Source organism: Wyeomyia smithii, chromosome 2 (assembly GCF_029784165.1).
Source record: "Wyeomyia smithii strain HCP4-BCI-WySm-NY-G18 chromosome 2, ASM2978416v1, whole genome shotgun sequence".
Taxonomy (NCBI): domain Eukaryota; kingdom Metazoa; phylum Arthropoda; class Insecta; order Diptera; family Culicidae; genus Wyeomyia; species Wyeomyia smithii.
In genome coordinates, this window is record NC_073695.1 from 126,721,005 (window position 1) to 126,745,083 (window position 24,079).

The 24,079-nt window shown below is 38.2% G+C and overlaps 2 protein-coding genes across 2 annotated transcripts in view; both read left to right on the forward strand.

Annotated features, from left to right (window-relative positions):
- The first annotated feature begins 6,894 nt into the window (after window positions 1-6,894).
- On the forward strand, window positions 6,895-8,991 carry LOC129723125 (zinc finger BED domain-containing protein 4-like). Its single transcript, XM_055677108.1, has 4 exons — window positions 6,895-7,338; window positions 7,401-7,907; window positions 7,972-8,271; window positions 8,342-8,991. The coding sequence occupies exons 1-4, from the start codon at window positions 7,237-7,239 to the stop codon at window positions 8,657-8,659; spliced, it is 1,227 nt and encodes a 408-aa protein (XP_055533083.1). The 5' UTR covers window positions 6,895-7,236; the 3' UTR covers window positions 8,660-8,991.
- A 2,656-nt stretch (window positions 8,992-11,647) lies between these two features.
- Window positions 11,648-24,079, forward strand: part of LOC129723122 (uncharacterized) — a 42,995-nt gene continuing 30,563 nt past the window's right edge. The window contains exon 1 of the mRNA XM_055677106.1: window positions 11,648-13,257. Coding sequence (XP_055533081.1) covers window positions 12,112-13,257 — 1,146 coding nt within the window. The 5' untranslated portion in view covers window positions 11,648-12,111. The remainder of the gene's footprint in view (window positions 13,258-24,079) is intronic.

Here is a 24,079-nt window from a genome sequence, read left to right on the forward strand (position 1 = left end):
TATAACATGATGATTTTAGTTACCATTTTCTTATTACTCCGTGAAAATTGCGGGAAAGTTTGAAGGTCGAATATCCACATACATTTTTCATACGATTGGTATATTTCCCTAACGCAGACTTCAAAAAAATAGACGAAATGATTTCATGCATTCAGGCATTGGCTAGCAATGCCAGCCAATTGGCATCGCATTCATCATGGGTGATGAATAGCGACGAAGAAAGAAAGCAGAGATGCTTCCACGTGATTGGTTCTTCCCCCAATCACTCAAGTTTCCCACACTGAGTGACGCTATAAAAGGATATTCTGTGTTGAGAGAAGGTCCCTGGTCGACCGTCAAAGCGAACAGTTCGGTTTCCCTTCGATCTGACTTGGACCCCACCAGTGGTAATCTAATTCAGATATCGTTGTTGGAATACAGCCCGAAACTGGACGTGATCGGCACTGGGGACCATTGGAAGCCGTTGGAAGGGACCATTGGAAGACTTGGAAGCCGTTTGGATGCTGCCGATAGTAATTTGTGTAGGTATAGTGTGTCGTATACCAAGTGTGTGTGTTTGAGTAGCATTAGCGTGTGTATGTGTGTGTGTGAGTAGTGTGTGTGTGTGAGTAGTGTGTGTGTGAGTAGTGTGTGTGTGTGTGTGTGAGAAGTGTGTGTGTGTGTGAGTAGTGTGTGAGTAGTGTGTGTGTGTGAGTAGTGTGTGTGTGTGAGAAGTGTGTGTGTGTGAGTAGTGTGTGTGTGTGAGTAGTGTGTGTGTGTGAGTAGTGTGTGTGTGTGAGTAGTGTGTGTGTGAGTAGGGTGTGCGTGTGTGAGTAGTGTGTGTGAGAGTAGCGTGTGTGTGTGAGTAGTGTGTGTGTGTGTGAGTAGTGTGTGTGTGTGAGTAGTGTGTGTGTGTGTGTGTGTGTGTGAGTAGTGTGTGTGTGTGTGTGTGTGTGAGTAGTGTGTGTGTGTGTGTGTGTGTGTGTGTGTGAGTAGTGTGTGAGTAGTGTGTGTGTGTGTGAGTAGTGTGTGTGTGTGAGAGTAGTGTGTGTGTGTGTGAGTAGTGTGTGTGTGTGAGTAGTGTGTGTGTGTGAGTAGTGTGTGTGTGTGAGTAGTGTGTGAGTAGTGTGTGTATGTGTGAGTAGTGTGTGTGTGTGTGAGTGAGTAGCGTGTGTGTGTGAGTAAGTAGCATGTGTGTGTGTAAGTAACGTGTGTGTGTGTAAGTAGCGTGTGTGTGTGTGTGTGTGTGTAAGTAGCGTGTATGTGTGTGTGTAAGTAGCGTGTGTGTGAGTAGCGTGTGTGTGTGTGTGAGTAGCGTGTGTGTGTGTGTGTGAGTAGCGTGTGTGTGTGTGAGTAGCGTGTGTGTGTGTGTGTGTGTGAGTAGCGTGTGTGTGTGTGAGAGTAGCGTGTGTTTGTGTGTGTGTGTGTGAGAGAGAGAGTGGCGTATGTGTGTGAGTAACGTGTGTGTATGTGTGTGTGAGAGAGAGAGAGAGAGTAGCTTGTGTGTGTGTGTGCGTGTGTGTGTGTGTGTGTGTGTGTGAGTAGCGTGTGTGTGTGTGTGAGTAGCGTGTGTGTGTGTGTGAGTAGCGTGTGTGTGTGTGTTTTTTTTTTGTTCATGGAATGTTGTGTATGGTATTTTACGCTTGGTGTGTGTTATATACTATGGCTAGGGCAGAATTAAATCTTTACACCCACAATAGTCCCACGTCAAGCCTTCGTTTGTGCACTCAAGCACATACCCTTTAACTTTTTTTCGATCTGATCTTTTCGATCTCTTCAAAAAAAATTTTTTTAGCGTGCAGCAGTTTTTCGGATGAAAATGCCTTCATGACCCATTGAAAAATGGGAACTACCATTTCTAATGGCATTCGCTCATTGACAGAGATGTACGTTTCAACCCAAAAGTACGTGTGTTTTGCTGTTACTAACACAGACAAATGCACGGGAATGGCATCGCTGTCAGCTACCATACATTTGACGCGTTACCAACATCACTGGCACTGGCACCCGAAAAATGGTCAGTTTACCCTTATCTTTTGTTGAATCGGGCAAACCGGCTAAATGTTGACTGCAATTATTGAATATCAGACAGTTTTGAACAATTTCTTAAGGTTTTTACATGGTAAGTGATATTTAGTACATTAATTGTTTCCCAAAACAAAGTGAAGCAAGCTGTGACAGCATAGAAAGTAGTTTTGGGATAAACGGTATAGAAATAGATGTTCGTAACGCTTGAAGGCTACCATACCATTCCCTTGGACAAATGTCTCTTTCTTTCCCACCTGTATATGTCTTATTGACCTTGTGTAACATTCCACGAACGATTAACAAAATTGTGACGTTTTGCGCTTCTCATCTACGGGAGTGTTTGTTGTAACTTCATTTCATTTTCTGAAGCTCTGTTGTGGTATTGCTGTGAAAGTTGTTTTTATTGAAACTATGGCTCCACGAAACGTCATATGGACATATTTCATCAAGAAATCTAAATCAGGTGTGTGCAAAACATGTCGCTTGAAAGTTATGACGAGTGGAAACACCAGAAACCTCTGGAATCACCTCAACAGACATCATCCTCCGCTGAGCACGGTGAGGAAAAAGAAAGAATCGAGCTCGAAGGTTCCGATGAAAAATGTTGTTTCAAAACCGAAGCCTGCTACTGGTGCTAGCCATGAAAATAGACCTAGATGTCAAACCATCCAAGATTCGTTCTCACGAGTGATGAAATACAAAGGTTAAGCAGGTATTAGACGAAGCAAATATTTGCTATTTTTGGTACGATTTTTATTTGCACAAAATGAAATCTGTATTGAAAAATAGCAAATATTTGCTTCGTCTAATACCTACTTTAGTCATATATCATACAAATTATTATCTGTTTCTTTCAAAACAAAACGCGCCGAATTCGTCGCAGAAATAGTCGCCATACAAACTGTATTGGCACGGTTTCTGCGACGGACTCGGCGCGTTATGTTTTAAAAGAAACAAATAATATACGGTCAGAACAGTGATGAGAATAGTGGCTCACAATGGTATTATTTTCAGAGTATGGTAGCAATGGGCGATATTGTATCGGTATCGGAAATATCGATACTTTTGAGACGATATTTCGATTTTTTGGATCGATACACAAGCGTCCGATACTCGACCGTATCGATACTGAAAACCGCGATATTTGTATCGATATTCTTTTATGCATACGGACCAGCTAGCTGACATGTTACAAGGGCTAACATCTCAATGTGTACACGAGATCACCGCCACTTTTGATACGCTATGTTATGCTGTCTGTCAGCGTCAGTGGAGCCCACACATCGTAGAACCGCTGCGATGTTGGCTGCGATAAAGCCAGGGGGAATCTATCTGTCAAATATCGTGAAACCGTGACCAACACATTTGGCAACAAGGCGTCTGCATGTTTTGTTTTTTGTCGTTTTGATCGAAGTAAAATGGAACGTTCTCTTTTAAAAAACTCGAGAAATCGCGGTAAACTTCTATTAATAATGCGTTCCGTAGTGAAATTTTGGAACAGCAACAAGTTTTTAACGAAAATTTGTGATGTTTTATCGTCACATTGGTAATTTATCAAACGTCATGGACCAACAAACTTCATGGACCAGAGTTGATCTGCCATAACGCACACATATATGAAATTTGACAGCGGTAAATCCCCCCTGGATAAAGCAAAGCAAATCGGATGGAGATGCCAGCTAGTTGATACGAGCTGGAACCACTGAAAAGCTGCCACTGTCAGTATAAGTATCGCACAAGTCTATTTGACACTCTTTGACCAAGCGTCAAATATTTGGCACTTTTTGACAGATAAAAATTTGGTCGAAGATAATTATTTGTCACTCTCCAATTTTAACATGAGGCAAACACGGGCAAACAACAACCATGATGTCAAATAAATTTGACCATTATGTCAGAAGGTCAAAAATTTGACCATTAGACAAAGAGTGTACTACAGGCTTCAGATGGAGAAATAGATAGAGAGAATGTTGTGAGCCAAACGAACTGTCAAAATCTGAGCCAAACGCAGCATAGGGCCAAATTCGAAATTTGTTTTACTTAAGCCACACATTTAAAGCCAAAAAGGCGTGCTCAATAATAACGTGTTCTCAAATACTTTCAAAAATAGGCATAGCTCTACGTTGCATTATTAAGGCACAAAACTTATATTGTTTCTCTGACAATTGATTAAAATATTGTTTGTTTACATTTATACTCAGCTTCATTTGTTTTTATTTCAATTAATTCTACTTTCTGCGTTAAAACGCATCCACAAACCTCTCAAACGAAATTCAACGTTATCAGAAATGATGTTTGGCTTCGATTTAGTTGAACTATAACCCAACGAGCGGGAGCCCAACTAAACATAGCCCAACGAGCGAAATTTGACTGTATTTTAAAAACAAATATAAGTTTTCTGGTTACACTGTTCAGATCGAATATTTGCAAGCGGAAACTAACTCATGCTTTCCGTCGACACAAGTTAGAGTACAAGTGAAAAAAAAAGTTGCAATATTTATTAGTTAGAAAAATTCAGCGGTGTACTTCACTATCTTATTTTTGCTGACATATCTAACTTTTTTATGTCATCAATTAATATGGAAGTGTGTCAATAATTTATACAAATAAGACGGGAGCTTCACAGCTCATTGGGCCAGTGAATACAAATCTTGAAGATATAAGTTGTTTAATTCATTTGTTTGCCAAAGCTCAGAATTTCTGCATTACCTGTATGTATTTGTTTGTGAAGTCATTTGATTCATGCTGCTCTAGAGAATGCGGATAGATACCAGAAAAACAACAAAAAGTCGGCACATCAAATTTTCATTGCTGGAAACCACCAAAATTTTGCTGATTTTTGGTGTGCTGTGCTTCCAGCAATCTGTTCAGCAAAATGAAATTTGCTAATTATTCAGTAATGCTCAATTGCATAAAAGTGACAGGTCGTTTGCTGCATGTTCGGTAAAACAAAATACAACTTGCTGGTTGTCAGCTATGACAATTTGCTGTTCATTCAGCAAAGCATAAATCAATTTGCTGGTTAACCAGTTAATTCAAGGGAACCATGTTTCCGTCAGGCACCAGATTCCATCCGCCCATCGGATCATAGGCAAATTACTGTTGAACTAGAGATGTATGATTATCATTTCAACTTTTGAGTTCATCTAGCCCAACAAGAACTTAGCTATGGTCCCATATTCGCTATCAGGAGCTTAGCGATGATCCCGTACCAGCTGCACAGCGATTTGGCGCGTTTTACTAATGACAGCTTGACGTAAATTTTTTGACATATCAATTCTTTTGCTGGATTCCAGCAACCATTCATTTACTGTTTTCTGTTCAGCAAATAGTTTTGCTGTATTTTCGCGAATCACTGAATTGAATACTGGTTTTCAGTAAATTCAGGGTGGCCACTCAATATCAATTTTCAATTTCCCGGTTTTCCCGATGATATTTAGTGAAATTTCCCGGTGTTTTATTTTTAAAACATATGAGAAAAAAATCAATTTTCACATGCTTATTTGTGCCTTGCAAAAATAGTGTTACAAAACTATGAAAAACATTCCTCCTTCATCGTGTTTAGCTGTTTGTCGACTTTAGCAAGTACCTTCATGGTGATCTGCTGCACAATTTTCGCCCTCTTTATCTCCAAATCGTTGACAATCTTTGCCTTCTCGCGCTTTTTTGCTTCCTTCTGCATCTTTCTCTGTCAACCTTCTCTCGAGCTTGCAGTGCTTCTGTATCAGGATGCCAATGAAATGCGTGGGATAAATTCAAGAGTTGGGGCATAGAGTTTTTGTCTTCTAGAAAAATGTCCTCAGGCAAAACTTCAAGCGGACTTTGGGAAGAAGAGCCTCAGAGTGACCAATGAAAAAAATGCACATGAAACTGTCTAGATGCATTATGAAAAATGCATGAAACGTTGATATCTGTTATTTCAAAACAATTTTTTTTTTCGAAAAACTTCGATCCTGGGACTTTAAAATTTTCGAGCTGGGGTCAATGTAATGTATCAGAAATTTTCTCATGGTCCGTAAAATAAATTCAACTGACACTCTGAATAAACAATTTGAAAAAATAAATAATTTAGCTACTGTTTGTTTTTGATATAGAAAAAATCTGAGAAATCTTTAACAAATAGTTCTTCAAGGTGGCGTCTTTCCCCAACAAAATCAAGTAGTCAAAAGGTCCAACACAGAATGAAACAATTTTTTTTGCTGCTTGTGGGTAAAATCATACCAAAAATCGGGAAGTACAAACCGGGTAGCTCCGTTCCGGTCCGGTTCGAAATAAAATCGAGACTCGAAGTTTCCGGTCCTATTTGACTTTTGACCGGATTCTCCCTGATGCGATGTCGAACACTATTCACAAGAAGTTTCAATACGCCTCCTGCGACGCTGATAACTTTTTGACTTCTTTAAAATCTGACAATATATGTTACGGAACAGTAAATTTATCCACCTGATCAAGCCTGATTTTATTTGACACAGATCTTGCTGCGAAGCCGCTGTCGACTTTAACTGAAACCAACAACCAACTTTCCCCTATCGGGCAGAATCATGCCAGTTAGGTAAACATTAAAAAAACAGGGTCTCATGTTGACATTTCCTCAGAAACTGTTGAACAAATAAAGCGGCAGACATGAAGGAGGATGATTTTCCCGGCGTGAAGCCTAATTTCCCGGTTTTCCCGTATTTTTTTCCCGGTGGTTTAAAATTCCCGGCTTTTTCCCGCTTTTCCCGTTTTTCCGGTAAAGTGGCCACCCTGAGTAAATGTATTTATCAAAAATTCAAAAAATGATCTTAGCTATAGTATCGATACTTCTGGTATCGATACTTTTTGACCGATATTTTGAGTAACTCGATACTTTTGGTTCTCCGGGTATCGATACTGAAGTATCGATACTCTCCGTCGTATCGCCCAATGCTAGAGCATGGAGGAAGAACTGCTGAAATCGATGAAGCGTTAATATTCATGATTGCCAGAGACAATCTTCCTTTGCGAACAGTCGAACGTGATGGATTTGTCCACTTCTGCAAAGTGACAATTCCTTTGTACAAGCTTCCGTCAAGGAACAAAGTCACGGAGATGATTGATGCAAAGTTCGAAATTTTAAGTGGTGTAGTGAAAACTGCTCTTTCCAAGGTTGAATCGTGTTCCTTGACCGCAGAAATCTGGACTGATACTGGAAACAATCAGAGTTACCTAGGTGTAACGGCACACTAAGACGAAGCTGAATTGAAATCGATGGCCCTAACTGCCCACCCACTTGATCAAGCGCACACAAAGGAGTATATAGCAGGAATGCTACGAAACGTTTGTGTTGAATGGAACATTGATCTGGACAAAGTAAAGCACTTTTGATAATGAAATTAAATTTTATAACGATATGTTGTTTTAAATTTTTGCAGGTATCCGTTATAGTTACGGATGGGGAAGCCAACATCGTGTCTGCTGCAAAAAATGTTTTTGGAGATGCGAGACATGTTATATGTGTCGACCACAGCTTGAGTCGCATCACCACTATTGACAAATTGCCTCTATTTGAAATTCTTCTGACGAAAATACGGTCCATCGTAGCTTTTTTCGAGAAATCCATCAATGCTGTGGATGAGATTCGTGCCCTGCAGCTCAAAGAGGTTAGCTCCGATGCCGACATATTAAAGCTAATCAAGGATGAGCCTACCAGGTGGGGCAGCAACTACGCGATGCCGGAACGCTTCATTAAGCTTGCAGATAAGGTTAGTTTAATACTTTTGCGGTATACTTCCGTTCAAATGTTAACCGGCTCAGAACTGGCGGCGGCTACTGAGGGGCACGATTTACTGCAACCTGTGGCTCATACGATAACTGAGCTGGAAGGTGAAACTGTTTCCCTTTCAGGGAAGGTGATCCCGATGTTAAAGAACATGAAAAGGGTAGGATGAAGAGTGCTCTTCAGAATTTAATTCAAGTTATATCTATCGAAAACTATTATTCCAGAGTATCGACTCAATGAGTCCTACTACCGAGCCAGTCAGACAATTGAAAACGATGTTTCAGGCACAATATGAGCGAAAATTCAAGGATATAGAATTCGTAGATACATTTTCTATTGCGACGCTGTTAGATCCCCGTTTTCAAACCCTCTATCTCTGTTCGTTAGCTCATGCAAAGGTGCTTAAAAACGTATCCGATATGGTTCAAATTGCAAACAAAAACTCAACGACTAATCCTAATGAAATTTCATCGTTTGCACCGAAAGCCGGGTCGAACAATTTATGGAATTTTCACCACCAAATGGTGAGCAATAAAAAAAATTTCTCGATATTGGCGGCGTCAGTTAATAAGACCGTAATTATTGAACTTCAAGGTGCACGAATCATCTTTGAACCATGAGCCTGATACCCCTGTAGGTATCTCAGGGGAACTACGAAATTTTTTACACCAAAAAGTCGTAAGTCTTGATTCCAATCCTTTGGCAATCTGGGATTCAATTAGAAGCGAGTATCCTACACTCTATCCAATAGCTCGAGAATATCTCAGCAAGATGGTAACATCTGTACCATCCGAGAGGCTGTTTTCCAGAACTGGTGCAACCACTCAAAACCGATACCGGTTAAATGCCAAGCGGATGGCACGGTTGGCATTTATGGGATCATTGTCTGCAAACTTTTGGGCCAGCTGTTGATTTTTTATTAAATTTTTTGTTATATCTTTTTTAATTTGAAATCTGTAAACGAACAAAACAATTGTTAGCTTGATTCCTACAGGGTTTACAAAACAAACGCCACAAACGCTGCAAGGTATCGTAAATAAAACATGTTATTATTATATATTGAGTACATTTCCCTATTATTCTCTAATTCTCTAATTTTTTTCGCTCCGAATTTCGATTTTTTGGATCGATTTTTTCGTTTCGAAAAGATCGAAAAGATTGTTATTTTTTCGATCTGATCTTTTCGATCTCTTGAAAATTTTTTTTAGCGTGCAGCAGTTTTTCGGATGAAAATGCCTCCATGACCCATTGTGTTTTGCTGTTAGGGATCATTTAAATAATACATAACGCGCTCAGGGGTGGGGGGGTATTCAACGAAGCGTTATATTGCATGTGGCAAACTTGTAAAAATGCGTTACATTGGGGTGGGGGGGGTGTTGAAAATTGCCGAATTCCGCGTTATGTAATATTTGAATGGTTCCTTACTAACACAGACAAATGCACGGGAATAGAGCTTTCTACGCCAGAGCTCACCAATACAGGCTTAGTCTGTATCCTAGTAAAATCGATTTGTTTTCAAAAAAAAAAAAATCAGCTGATATTCAATTTCGAAAAATATTGCACTTATGAATCCTAGTTTATTAGTGTTACGTGTTTTAACAAACTTTGTTCTAGTGGAAAACCACATGAAATAAAACTTAAAATCGGCTTACAACTTGAATAAAAGCTCGGGGCAGGAGGAAATTTTTTATTACTACCAGCGTGTTATTATTTGCAACCAAAATTAAACTTGTATTAGTGAAATCGACCACTAATACTAGCGCAGATAGGAAGGTCTATGGCATCGCTGTCAGCTACCATACATTTGACGCGTTACCAACATCACTGGCAGAGTCTATGTTTATAAGAGTCCCGCAAAGATGAAACCTAAGGAACCAAATCTGTCAAACGAGGGTACCAATCGAGCAATGTAAATAAACAAGGTGATAATGTTAGGAGTGGATGAAAAGTGTTGTAATTGAGCGTAATAAAGAATATGTGTTTTTTCCGAAGTTTTACTTACACATTTTAATCCAACATTAAATCTGGACACTGGTTCACTTAAATTTAACAAAACATCACCGGTGTAATCTTTCAAAACTGTGTACCTTGTGAAGAATTTCAAAAAACGATATCCGCTTATGCATGGTGAAAAACAGAACCGTAGTTCTTGGCAACAAACGGCACAAAAACTGTGTTGCCGAAACGATAGATTTTCTCTTCGCGCGACTCTATATAAACATTGACTCTGATCACTGGCACTCCTGGCACTGGCACCCGAAAAATGGTCAGTTTACCCTTATCTTATGTTGAATCGGGCAAACCGGCTAAATGTTGACTGCAATTATTGAATATCAGACAGTTTTGAACAATTTCTTAAGGTTTTTACATGGTATGTGATATTCTAAGTGATATTTAGTACATTAATTGTGTCCCAAAACAAAGTGAAGCAAGCTGTGACAGCAGAGAAAGTAGTTTTGGAATAAACGGTACAGAAATAGATGTTCGTAACGCTTGAAGGCTACCATACCATTCCCTTGGACAAATGTCTCTTTCTTTCCCACCTGTATATGTCTTATTGACCTTGTGTAACATTCCACGATAAACAAAATTGTGACGTTTTGCGCTTCTCATCTACGGGATTGTTGTTGTAACTTCATTTCATTTTCTGAAGCTCTGTTGTGGTATTGCGTGAAAGTTGTTTTTATTGAAACTATGGCTCCACGAAGCGACATATGGACATATTTCATCAAGAAATTTAAATCAGGTGTGTGCAAAACATGTCGCTTGAAAGTTATGACGAGTGGAAACACCAGAAACCTCTGGAATCACCTCAACAGACATCATCTTCAGCTGAGCACGGTGAGGAAAAAGCAGAATCGAGCTAGAAGGTTCCGATGAAAAATGTTGTTTCAAAACCGATGCCTGGTGCTAGCCATGAAAATAGACCTGGATGTCAAACCATCAAAGATTCGTTCTCACGAGTGTTGAAATACAAAGGTTAGTCATATATCATACAAATTATTATCTGTTTCTTTTAAAACAAAACGCGCCGAATTCGTCGCAGAAATAGTCGCCATACAAACTGTATTGGCACGGTTTCTGCGACGGACTAGGCGCGTTATGTTTTAAAAGAAACAAATAATATACGGTCAGAGCAGTGATGAGAATAGTGGCTCACAATGGTATTTTTTTCAGAGCATGGAGGAAGAACTGCTGAAATCGATGAAGCATTAATATTCATGATTGCCAGAGACAATCTTCCTTTGCGAACAGTCGAACGTGATGGATTTGTCCACTTCTGTGTAATTTATTACGAACTTTGCATTATAGCGTCCGCCATTATGGTGCGTAAAAAGCTGGATTATTAACTTTGCATTATAGCTTCCGCCATTATGGCGCGTAAAAAGCTGGATTGCAATACCTCTAAATGTGTCATCTTTCTTGTTCGTTTGGCTCGGATTTTTACATGTTCGTTTCGCTCACAACACTCTCTTCGCATATCTCTCCCTATGAATATTGCTAGTTAAAACCTCGTAAAATAATAAATAAATAAAAATTAAATGAATAAAAACCAGAAAAACCTCAGCAAATTCGTCAGAAGTGATTAAATTTTGCAACCCTGCGTGCAGTTGAAAGGAATCAGGGATACCAGATGTGCAGATTTGTCTGCAAAACGCAGATCAGATTTTCAGAGTTCGTGTGCAGATTTTTATTGATTTGCAGATGTTCACAGATTTCCCATAGTTTCTGCAGATTTTTGTCAGAGTCTCCCTATATTTGCGCAGTTTTTCTCAAAATGTGTGCAGATTTTTACAGACTTTTACCAGCGCGAGCGAAGTTTTTCCGAATCACGAAAAGATTTTTTTAAGATATCAAGCAGATTTTTCCAATTTTTCGAGCAGTTGCAGACATTTTTCAAAAACATCTGGCATCTCTGAAAGGAATTGCATCAGAATTTTCACTAAATATTTATCGTGTATATCAAAATGGACGTGTACAATTAATACTAAAATTTATTCCTCCGAAAATGGATGTTACCAGCGTCGAATCAGAGAAGATAACAGATAGTTTTGAAATTGCAAATTACATGTTTACCATACGTAAACGCAAGGCCTTCTCTGTATATTGTGATTACTTCGTACGTCATTACTCAGAAATAATTCGTTGCTTTCGAGATTGGAACTATATTGTGAAGCAATTAGTGATTGAATGATCTTTGAAAAAGAACGATGAACTGTTGGAAAAATGTTGCATAGCAAATATTATTTTCGGCAGTTTCTGTTCAATGCTGATATGAAATTCGTTCATAAGTTGGGAATACATCTGCAAGGTGCACTTAATGTATATACGTCATAAATATATGAGAGCGAAAAAACCTAACAATGATGACCGATTACACTACCAATCCTCACAACATATCACCCAGTGTTTCTGGATCTGATGTACCATACGTTACGCTTTTAGCAAAACAGCAGTTAATGCCACATGACAGCACATACATGGTCAAGAATAAAATGTCATCAAACAAAGATTTGAGTACGAAAAGTTTTAGTTTCATTGAAAACATGTGGCAAAAAATAACTAAAATTCTTATCCCTGCTGAGCAGCCTCTAAATTTTCACGACAAAAAAAAACAATCTGTGCCAGATATCGTTGTCGATAGCAAGATCCGTACGCCGTTTTTTGAACTGACAACCGGAAAAGCTAGATTATCGATTCCAGATCAAAACAAACATATATCGTTTTCTCTGGAAAATACCACACTTGAACGGGATCCGGCATACGATACTTTAGGCGAGTTGAGCAACAAATCATCAAAAAGAATTGAGAAACATTGGCATGGGAAAGACTTTACAGCTAAAAATAGTAACGAAACAAACAAGAAACAGATCAAATGTAAAATGAGTATCAAAAATCGTAATGAAAAAATTCGCCACAACCTGTTAGCTGACATGCTAGAGGATTATCGACAGGATGCAAATAGCAGCGAGCAAGAATCCGACGTAGAATTTTATGATGCTATACAGCAAGCAAGCTTTGAAGTGCAGCAAAATATGAAGAATAATAACAGTAAACGGTTTGTTCCGACATGTACTTCACTTTATGATGAAACTTTTCCTGACATTGAACGTTCTGTTAATGTATCTATGTCGCACGAATTCTTTCGAGCGCAGCACACGCGGCAAACATCAGAATGTGACAGTGAAGACAGTTTTGTAATATTCTCAGATGATGCACCGCAGGTGATTACTTCAACAAATCCAATAAAGCAACAACACATATGCGCAAAAATCAACCACATTTTCGCTAAACCGCTGTTCAGACGACAGAGACAAATATCTGAATGCAGTGATGACAGTATAGTTTTTTGCTATGAAAATGATTGCGAGGCGGAAGATATCTATTGTGAAACAATGAGCACAGGTGAAAATTCTTCAGACGAGGAAGATATAGAAAACAGAAGCAGTTTCGAAAACAGTGAAAGTAATTTGTCCCAACAGCTTGATTCGGGCTTCGAAGAAAAAAAGGTATGTAGGAAACTGTCATTTTTTCAATAGCTGCACAGGGCTCATGGCAAACGACCGAACAATATGAACATTTTGGAATGGCCAAATTTATACTTGATGGGGTTATTTTAAGTTGGTCTGACAAGGTTAACCCTCTAGTGCCCAATGCCGCCATTTGGCGGACTTCAGTCGAAGTTCCGAAAAGCTTCAATAAATACTTTAAAAGTGTTTATAATGGTTTATAGTTATTTTATCGAAGTCCGTTTAGAAAATAATTTGGGCACTAGAGGGTTAAGTACTTATTCAGGGACTAATTTACGATAAAAAACTTATTTTCAAAGAGCACATTGAGAGTATACAAGCCAAGTGCATCAAATATACGAGATGTTTATATCCTCTCACTAACGGGAATTCTAAACTTTGTTTAAAGAACAAACTTTCGATTTACAAACAAATTTTTAGACCAGCAATGCTTTATGCTGTACCGATCTGGTCAAGTTGCTGTTCAGCCAGAAAGGAAATGCTCCAAAGGATTCAGAATAAAATTCTGAAAATGATTTTGAAGCGTCCTCCTTGGTTTGGTACACTCGAAATACATAGACTTACTGGTGTTGAACCATTAGAAGCTATGTCAAAAAAAATTATTGACAATTTTCGACAAAAGTCGTTGCAATCCTCAATTGCTACGATAAGCTTTCTTTATAGCCAATAAGTTAGCAATTAAGTTAGTTGTAAGTTTACTTCCCCTTTTCTGACAAGTAGGTTTAAATCCCTACGAACGATTAGTCCCAAGGGTGGCCACTCAATCGGGAAAAGCGGGAAAAAGTCGGGAATTGAATCACATCGGGAAAGTACGGAAACTTTTTTTTTATTTAATCGGGATTTTGTAACCAAGATTTTTTCAAAATATGTATTGTGTATGATGCAACTACAATGATGGAGGAGTTGGGTATTTCAATAAATCACTCATCCAATATGCGCGTAACTCTTACGCAAAATAAGAAGAGGCCTTGCTCGCAAAAAAAAAGAAGTTGACGAGAATGAAAATGCAACAAAGCGAAGGAGGGAAGCAGACTAAGAAGCGGAGAAGTTGGAAGTGCAGGACTGCAAGTTGGTCCCTTAAAAGTCACACTTATTTTCAGCAGTCAATTTCTTAACCGAAAATTCACTAAACTTGACCCGCTGACCAGCTGACTACTTTAATCAGTCCTGCTTTTTGAATGAAATAAATGCACCAAATGGGGTCATCCACATACCACGAGTACAGATTTTAAACGATTTTCCATTTCCGCTTATAGCGAATTTCTTTATTCCACTGTGTGCGGGCAAAACTGCCGAGGGATAATAAAACGTCATCGCCATTTAAGACGCAAGTAAGAAAGAGATGCCAGATAATTGTTTACGAACTTAGCACGTGCAGTAGTGGGTTGAAGAAGCTGACAAATTTTACAGTGCGCTTCGGGCAGCACGGTAGGTCAAAACTGGGTCAAAATCGAGCGAATAATGAAGGGTTTTGACAGCAGTTAGTGCGCTTCCAGGTCGAAACGAGGTGAGCTGGTAGAATAAAGAAATTCGCTATTAGAAACTCAATGTTGGTGAAAATTCGGGCTTGGGACGAACTTAATATGCGGAGCAGGTAATTAAAAAACATTTAAAACTTGCCACAAAATAGAGCAAACATTATTTTGATTTTTTTTTGAAAAACTCATTTTTGTACATATTTCAAATTCGTATTTTTTCTGTAAATTATACAATTTGACTGCAAAAAAACTAATTTTGATGTAAATACAATCAGAAATGCTCTTGGGAAGCAGCAGTATCGTTTTCGAAGTTTTTCAAAAAAACATTTTATTTATTTTATTTGTTTCTGCATACGACTTTTTACATGCTTATCGTTTTGTAACTGGCCTTAGGGTACGATTAGGGTAGCTAGGCCAGCCGTCGTAGGTTCGTGTCTCGGCTCGAGAGAGACTGTTAGTGTCTGCAGGATCGCAGCGCTAGCCCTGAAAACGCCCTGTGCACTAAACAGTTGGCTGCTGAATCTGTGGCCAATAATTTTTTTAAAATTTAAGTTGCCTAATGTTACAACGTTGATTTTTTGAACACGTAAGAAGTTGAAATTTCTGAAGGTTTTTTTTTCAAAATCAGAACGATTTGTTTGATTGGTGTGATGTTTCTGGCAAAGTTGTTGGCAGTAGTTGAGTATTCAAAATATTCTGAATTAAACATACATTTTTTACATACATACAATTGCACAATGTAAACTGAACATTAATGATCATAGAAACTAAAAATTCTTTAGAAAAAATGCTAATAAAAAGGATTTGGGAAAATTTCAAGAATTTTTTTTCTTGAAAGTTGTAATTGTTATTGTAATTGTGTAGTATAGAAGGGGGCCTAGGGCCAGGTCTCCAGTGTATACACCGTCCATGCTATACTAGTAGAATAGTGGACTTACTGATTTGAGACAGAACGGCAATACTAGATTTTTGCAATCATTGTAATTGAGCATGATATCGTGCAACCCTCAAGCACTTCCACTATCTCATTTCGAGTAAATCACTAGCCATACATAATAAGACATTGGTTGGGATGCACTTGTAATGCATTTAAAAAATTTGATCCAACTTACTGATTTGAGACAGAACGGCAATACTAAATTTTTGCAATCATTGTAATTGAGCATGATATCGTGCAACCCTCAAGCACTTCCACTATCTCATTTCGAGTAAAGCACTAGCCATACATAATAAGACATTGGTTGGGATGCACTTGTAATGCATTTAAAAAATTTGATAAAAATAATAATGATATTAAATTAACAATAATAATAATAATAATGTCTGACTCATTATTGTATAGAAGAAGAGAAAAGAGAAAAAAGGATATAATAAATAATGGTACACTAAGGCCTCTGCCAGGCCGAACGCCAACGCGAGCGATCGGGCGAAACTCCTGCCGTAGGCCAATGAACAGCTCTACCTATGGCTGTTTATTTACCCGCGGCAAGAATCCCGACCGACCGCCCGGGTCAGCATCCAGCATGACAGAGGCCTAATGTCTCCTCTTACGCCGTTTTTCTACGCTTTTTTACGCGGATTTCGGAATTTATGTGTTTTTACGCGGTATTCCCTGCATATAGAAAGACTTCAATATGAAATCAGTATGAAATCAACAAAATATATTTTGTATATTTTTATGGACTCAACAACTCAAAACTCACAGTTTCGAGTAAACCGTTTTTAAAAACTTTTTTCATTTCCGTGAAAACTTTAAATTTTAAGACTTCTTGTTTTAGTTGAACCTGTTCAGGTCGATAATGAGCAAGTTATACGAGTTGTAATCTCATTTTGTGGTCTTTTTAGAATATTTTAAATTTGAGCTATAAAGACACATCTCCTTAAAACTCTAAATTTTTTGTGAATTTTAAAACGGGTCTTTGTGTCATAAAATTCAATCGTATTTAGCATCGTTTGCCATTGAAAACTCAGAATTGCATAATTTTAAGCCGCGCCAACACCGAATCTAACCGACGATTTATTTCTAAGGAAAAGTAGAAAAAAAAGAAAGACAATATAGAAAGAAAAAAAAGAGAAGAAAAAGAAAAAAAGCGAAAAACAAAAACAACAAAACGGTGGTTTGGTCCACGTGTGAGATCCATTCTTCAAAACTAGCCTTTTGTAAAATAAAAGCATATTTTAATAAGTAGAAGAATTCTCTCACATAGGAGATAGCCAAGAGAAGTCATAATAGGAAAAAGGAAAAGTAATAGATGGCCAACTCTCTTCATCTCCCACTCCCATCCGCCACCCGGGAGTACGCGCCCTATAGGCTAACCACCAAGCCCAGGGAAGAATTTTTTTCTTGAAAGTTTAAAAGAAATTAAAAATAAATCTGTTTCCTTTTCGACGGTTTCTGCAAGACAAGTTCGTGCAGTAAAATGCTTTTTGATTTGAAAAATAATAATTTAAGATCATTTTTCTGATTTCCAGGGAGCCATCCACATACCACGTGGACAGTTTTGGGGGGATATGTGTGATGTCCACGGTCCATAGAAATTTTTTAGAATTTATATGAGCAGTTGTCCACTTTAAAATCGTTCAAAATTGTCCACGTGGTATGTGGATGGCCCCCAGGTTACTGTTTTAAGTTTTAAAATCACTTATTTTGAAATGTTGGTCCCTAATGTCATTTTTTTTATCAGCTTGACCATTTGAGCGCTGGATGCAAACAAGTTGAAGATGTTATTAGATGACCGGAGAGATCCAACTTTAATTGACTAGCAAATCAAAATGCTGGAAAGGTTGTGAATTCACTTCTGAAAAGTTTTTAGAATCTATGTAACACGTGATAAACGAAATACAGTTAAATCGCGGTATTTTTTCCTGAACGTAAAAGAATATTATTTTTAATTTGAGTAAAACAAAATGCAAATCCATGTCACAAATTTTGTCCCCAAAATAATCATTTCAATCAAAATATTTTTTACTCTTAGGTTAAGTAGTTTAATGTTCACCCTTAACTTCCCATAACTTTTTCCGATGATTTAAACAACAAAAAAACTTTTGTACGAAAAGTGCTGTTTTGTTTGTTGTTGTCCCCCTCATAGGTTGTTTTGTTATGCGTTGAAAAAAAGATTACTTGTATCATAAGTCACTTACTGTCATATTTCAAGAAGACAGATGAACAAACATAATGAATGCCCAAAATAGCTAACACGATTATTGACTGCCTAATGCAGGGTGGCCAGCGAACCGGGAAAACCTGGAAAACCGGGAAAAGGCCGGAAATTTGAAAATGAACCGGGAAAAAGCCGGGAATTTAATATTAAACCGGGAAATTTATCAAGTTTATTTTAAACATTATTTTACATTTACTACATGCTTGGGATTTATTGTATTAGTTTAACGCGCTACACATTTTCTACCATCTCACAAACACTGGAAGACTGAAGGAACCATTTAGTTGGTCTCGGGGTAAGATGCTGGAGTAACAAGCCAGTCGTCATATGCTAGAATCTCGGCCAAGAGAGACGACCGCTAGCGCTAGCCCCACAATTTTTCTGTATACTAAAGGCTGGCTACGATTGTTTTTCTCTATTTTGTTATCCTTCGTATTCGCACTGATTAGGACTTCAACAGTAAGTGGCGATCAAACATCAAAACATCACCACTTTACAGGATCAACGTCGTTAGAGAATAGATTGATGTTTAATGCGCAATACAGTTCGTGTTAATTATGCATATAGTTGATTAGTAACAAGAGTTTAAAGTTCATTGTTCGAGATAAAAACTGATTTTTCTCCACCGGGAATGGGTTAAGCTTAAATCCGCTTGAGAAAATGTCTTGAGGCCAGAAATTTCAGAAATTGATTTTGAAGAATTTGCGTTTTCGAAAACCAGAAGCAACGAAATTAATTTAAAATTCAATTCAAAATTTATGAAATAGTATTCTAGAGGCTTAAAAATGCAGAGCCTGTCTTTATTTTTTCTCAAATTGCTTGCATACTCCTCCAAAATCAGAAAGACATATTTTTTGAATAAAAAAGTCAAAACATAAGGGCCATAGCGAAAATTATTCGCCTAAAATAAACCTGGAACAATACCATGTAAGGATAACAATGGTATCAAATTAGTCCTTTCTAATTATCGAGGCAGTAACTGAGACAAGACATCCTTAACAACAAGAAAACGAAAAAAATATTTTGAACGACAAAAGTACACACAATTGTTCATAATTCAGCTCACAGTTCCATGAAACGTTTACAGAGACTAGAGAAAGATGAAAAATATGTTCAAATGTTTCTAAAATTCTTCGATAAAAGTTTTTTTTATTTATTTTCTAGCTCATATGCGGTAGCTTAACGGAGGAGTGTTTACAATGTATTGGCTTTTAAATTTGAAAAGAAGCGAATTTGGTTAGAAGGAGTGATCGTTACGCCCGATTTACTGGGGTTAGTATGGCATTGCCATTTTCTGGTTGGGAATTTTAAGGTTGGGAGTTGCATTTGTTTTTAAAGAACTGATTTACATGAAAATTAGAACTGACTTATCTCTAATAATTAAAACCATTCGCTTATATTTAATATCTAATAAATTACTTAATTTTTCGATTTATTGCACTGCTTAAGTTAGTAGTTTGTGTCGTGGCAGAGTCAGTGCGGTAGGCTACTGGAGGAGACCAAAAAGAAGGAGACCTCACCTACCCTACCCCAGGAGTTGCTTTTGCCGCTAGGTATTTGTTGAGTGCTGCTATTCGACAAGATTTAGCATTGTTGGCGGTGGTGTAAAGGTTCGCCCCGGGTGTCACTGAGTTTCTGAGAAATAATGGTAACTAAAAAGGTATTTATAGTTTTTAGTTTCCTAAGAACAGATGAATTCGACAACTTAGTACTGGAGTACTTTGGAAAAATATCCAAACTTTTTGCACCATCTCATAAAAAGCAACGATACGAACTTGTAATAAAATGCATTTTCTTTGGCTTGCCAACTCTTATAATGTGATGGACATGCATAGAGTTCTCCAGGTGCGTTTGTATTAGTGCGATGTTTACGATTTATTTTTTGTTAGCTGTAAGAATTTTTTGTCACCTGTGCTTCCAAGCGAAAACACACAAACACTACGACACGGCCCGCTTTACACTGTATATTGAAATTTGTGAGAGTGTGAATCAAACTCGGTAGTTTTTTATGCTCTCTTTCAGATGACAGTTCTCACAGGTGACAACAAATTCTTACAGCTAACAAAAAAAGATCGAATACATCGCACTAATACAAACGCGCCTCGAGAACTCTATAGCGGCAGTCTATTGGTAAATCTCTGGAAATTGCTTAGTTTAACTTGGAACTGTTTAAGTTTGAAGTATCTGTTACCCAACAAACAATTTTTAGTTTCACTAAAAATCCAAATCAACGAAATTGTTGCGCCAAAAAAGTATCCTGATTTATACAGGGGGTAGACAAAATAATTGAGATGAATAAAATTCTCTCGAATTTTAAATCGCCAGAACTTTACGAAAAATGAATCAATTTTGATAACCGGTTTCATTTCACTGGCAAACAGTATTATATTAGTATTACTTGGGAACTTGGTGTGACCAACCTACACCGAAAATGTTTCGGATTTCAAGAGTATGTCAAAGTGTACATTTATGCAACGCATAGAATGTTTTAGGCAACCTAATTGTCTATCTAAAATACTTCATTTAAAAAAATCTGAGATCACCGATATTTTCTAAAATCATTTTTTGTTTTTAAAATTGTATTTTTTTCAGAGTAGGATCTTTAACTCATTTTTTTATATTTTTGAAGGAAAATTCAGATAATTTTTACTAAGATATATTGATTCATAAGAAAAGTTCAAATACAGTTAGGTTTCCATACGCGGGGGATACATCCCTCGTGAAAAAAACATGTTAACTCAGAAATCCGCCTGATAAACCGCTTTAATTAAAAAATTCGCGTAAAAAACCACAATAATTTGAAAATCTGCATAGATAACCTTTTAGAGAAAATCCGCTTGAAAATAATCTGACCTTTTGAAATGTAATTCCAGATAAATTTTCAAACGCAAGTTTGCAAAGCTGCTTGGTTTAATAAGACCTTCACACCCACAATCTTCGATTGAATTCTGGTAGAGTGCTGCAAGCTCAAAGAAAAATAGTACCCAACAGGGAAAAAACCGCCAAAATTAACACCCATACTTAATAAATTCATACCTCGATGATTCCTTGGCGAATTTTCAAGTTTTGGCTACCAATGAACCCGAAATAAATTCTGATTTATTGACAACATATAAACCTAAGTGAAACAGAATGTCAGAAAAAGTTCTACGCGTTGCGAAAATGTACACTTTGGCACACACTCCGGAAATCCGAAACATTTCCAGTGACCCTTGGTCACGTCCAGTTCTCAAGTAATACTGGGAAACTAGGACAGTTTTCCAGTAAAATGAAACCTGTTTTGTCTGAATTGATTCATTTTTTGTGAAGTTTTGGCCATTTAAAAATTGACAGAATTTTGCCTGCATCAATTATTTCCCTTATTATACAACCTTCAAAATGAACTTCGGCTTGAAACTACTTGTAGAAAGCACTCCTGGCGAAAACCCGAAGACTTTCCAAAACAAACTGTTTAACTCGTCCGGTTGTTTGAATTTTCATTTGCAGTATCGTAAGATTTGTCATTCAAGGCCTTAACACAATGGATACGTTGCGGCTGCGTTTGCGGCAATTTGACAGTTAGCCCATACATTTACTGTCACATTGACGTCAACGCAACGCAAACGTATCCATTCTGTTTGGGCCATCACTGTCTCTGTTTTTAACAAATTTATATAGCAAAATTGCATTTAACGTATGCGGTAAAAAAAATTGACAAAAATTGCCGATTTTTCATGGGTTTACCTTTAATCGCACTGACGAAACTACTCATGCGTCATCAATCATAGTAACCCATGAGTTAGCAAACAAAATTGACAGCTCTATCAGTCAAACTCTAACTGGGATGGCGAAAAAAGTGAAGTGTGCGCGTTCGAAGAATGGTACCCCGCCGCGTCAAAAACGGACATCGTGCGGCACTTTGTGGACACCGGGTATGCCGGTTCTGGCATCTACAACATCTTGACACTACTGGACAACGATCAGAGCATCGGAAGAAAGCCCGGTTCCGGGCGGCCAACGACCCTGAGCGACAAGAAGCTTCAAAGGATGCTGAAGAGGAAGACCGAGGGAAAGGTGGTTAAATCGCTGCGAGCACTTGGCCGAGAGGTTGGTGCTTGCTCTAAAACAGTGAAAAAGCATCTGGAGAACATGGACATACATGCAGGAAGCGGCAGTCCCGTCCACTGGTCTCGGAGCGGCAGGCAATGACGCAGCGACAGCGGTTGAATAAGATGGTCAAGTCGATTTTCCCGGCAAATCGCGACGTGGCGTGGTATTGGACGACTAGACCTATCGCACCCTGGATGGCAACGACTAGCAAGGTGTTTCGTATTTTACCTCCCCCACGAAGGAAGTGAGCACCGAGGTAAAGTTGATTTCACAGACCAAGTTCCCCAAGAAGGTGCGGCTGTGGCTAACAATCAGCGAAGAAGGGATGTCAAAGTTGCTCTTTTTTCGCTCCGGGCTGGCCGTGAACGGAAAAATTTATAGTACGAAGTGCCTGACAGAAGTTGCGTCGTTCATCAAGAAATACCATAAGCGCGAAGACACAGTGTTCTGGCCAGATTTTACGTCGGCCAACTACTCGAAGCGATCGTTGGAGGAGATGGAGCGGCTGAATATTGATGTGGTACCGAAATCGGCGAATCCGCCCAATGTCCCCACCTGCTTCCCATCGAGAATTTCTGGGCAAACTTGAAGCGCAAGATTTATTCCAACAATTTTGTCACAAAAACGGAGGAGGAATTAATAAAAAAACGAAGAAAGAGCTTAACAACATGGCTACACGCATGTTTTCGTCCGCCATGGCGAATGTTCCGGTTAACTGCCGGAAGGCTGCACGCAAGGACGTAATATTTTTTTGTGAGGAAGCTAACATGATAACCTTCCATGGGAAATTTATCCAACTCAATTATCTGTCATAGTTTTTTTTTTCTTCACCATCTGAAATTGTTTTTTGTTTCATCACCGTCTGAAAAAAAAAATTTTAACGCAAACTTTATCTGTCAAATTATCGATACTTATCGATAATATCGATAAAAGCTCAGGAATTATCGATTGCTATCGATGTCCGTTTTGGGCGATATTTCCCATCACTAGTTTCCGCTTTGTGTAAGCTTTCTGTATCTCCAGTACCGTAAAACGGGGCGAATAGAAACAGTGGGGCGAATAGTAACAAAACTTCCGAACTTGAAAATTGCGATTCTAAGTCTTTGATTACATTTAAAAACCATGCAAAAAATATTTTCTTGTATAGTTCAATAGTAAACAAGTCCTGCAACCCCATTTATGAGTTAGCAGCACTACTGTCGGTTTGCTCAAAAAATTGCAAAATGGAGGCTCAAATTCTGAACGTTTCCGAATACCAAAAAACTTTGTCTGTGGAAGCCATTCTGCTTCACTTAGAACTTGTTCGTGTGATATACTGGGTCGGTAGTTAAGCATTTCAAGTTTTTACGGTGAATTAAAGGATTGCTGTAAGGTATTCATCACCACGTTACCTATGTTTCATGGAAAACTCGCGGTTCGCAGATTAACGGGGCGAATAGAAACGCCGTAGCGGATATTTTTTGTACCAAAACATGTGGATTTGAGAAATGCTATAATATTTTATATGTAAAATGATGTCTGGAACATGTTTTGTACATTTTCAGCCCATCATGGTCAGGACTTACCAACAAAAAAGTCCAAAATAGTATTCGCTCCGCCTGATGCTGTTGAGATTTTACGCAAAAACTGTTTCCTTGTCAAGCGGTTACAAAATATAGAATCAACTACTCTGTGATAAATCGGATGTTACTTTTAGACTTCAATCCAGTAGACAACCACGCTAGTTGCCAAAAACGTGATGAAAGTCTGATTTTTCTGCTGCATGATGCTCGACATGGACTGACCCGAGAGATATGGATCAAGGTTTCAGTTCCACCAAGACAAAATGTTCCCGAATGTCGTGTCCTAGATGAAACGCCGGAAGATGCCAGACCGGTGGAAATGCTCGACCCAGCCCCGAGTCTTCTGTTCCTAATAAGGACTCTAATAGAATATATTCCTTCATAAGATAACAAACATGAAGTAATAAACCGAACATTTCCACTATTTTAATATTTTATATCGTTTTCTTGCCTCTCATATCAATGAATATGATGCAATTGTTCTGTTTTATTCAAATTAAAACTTTAATTT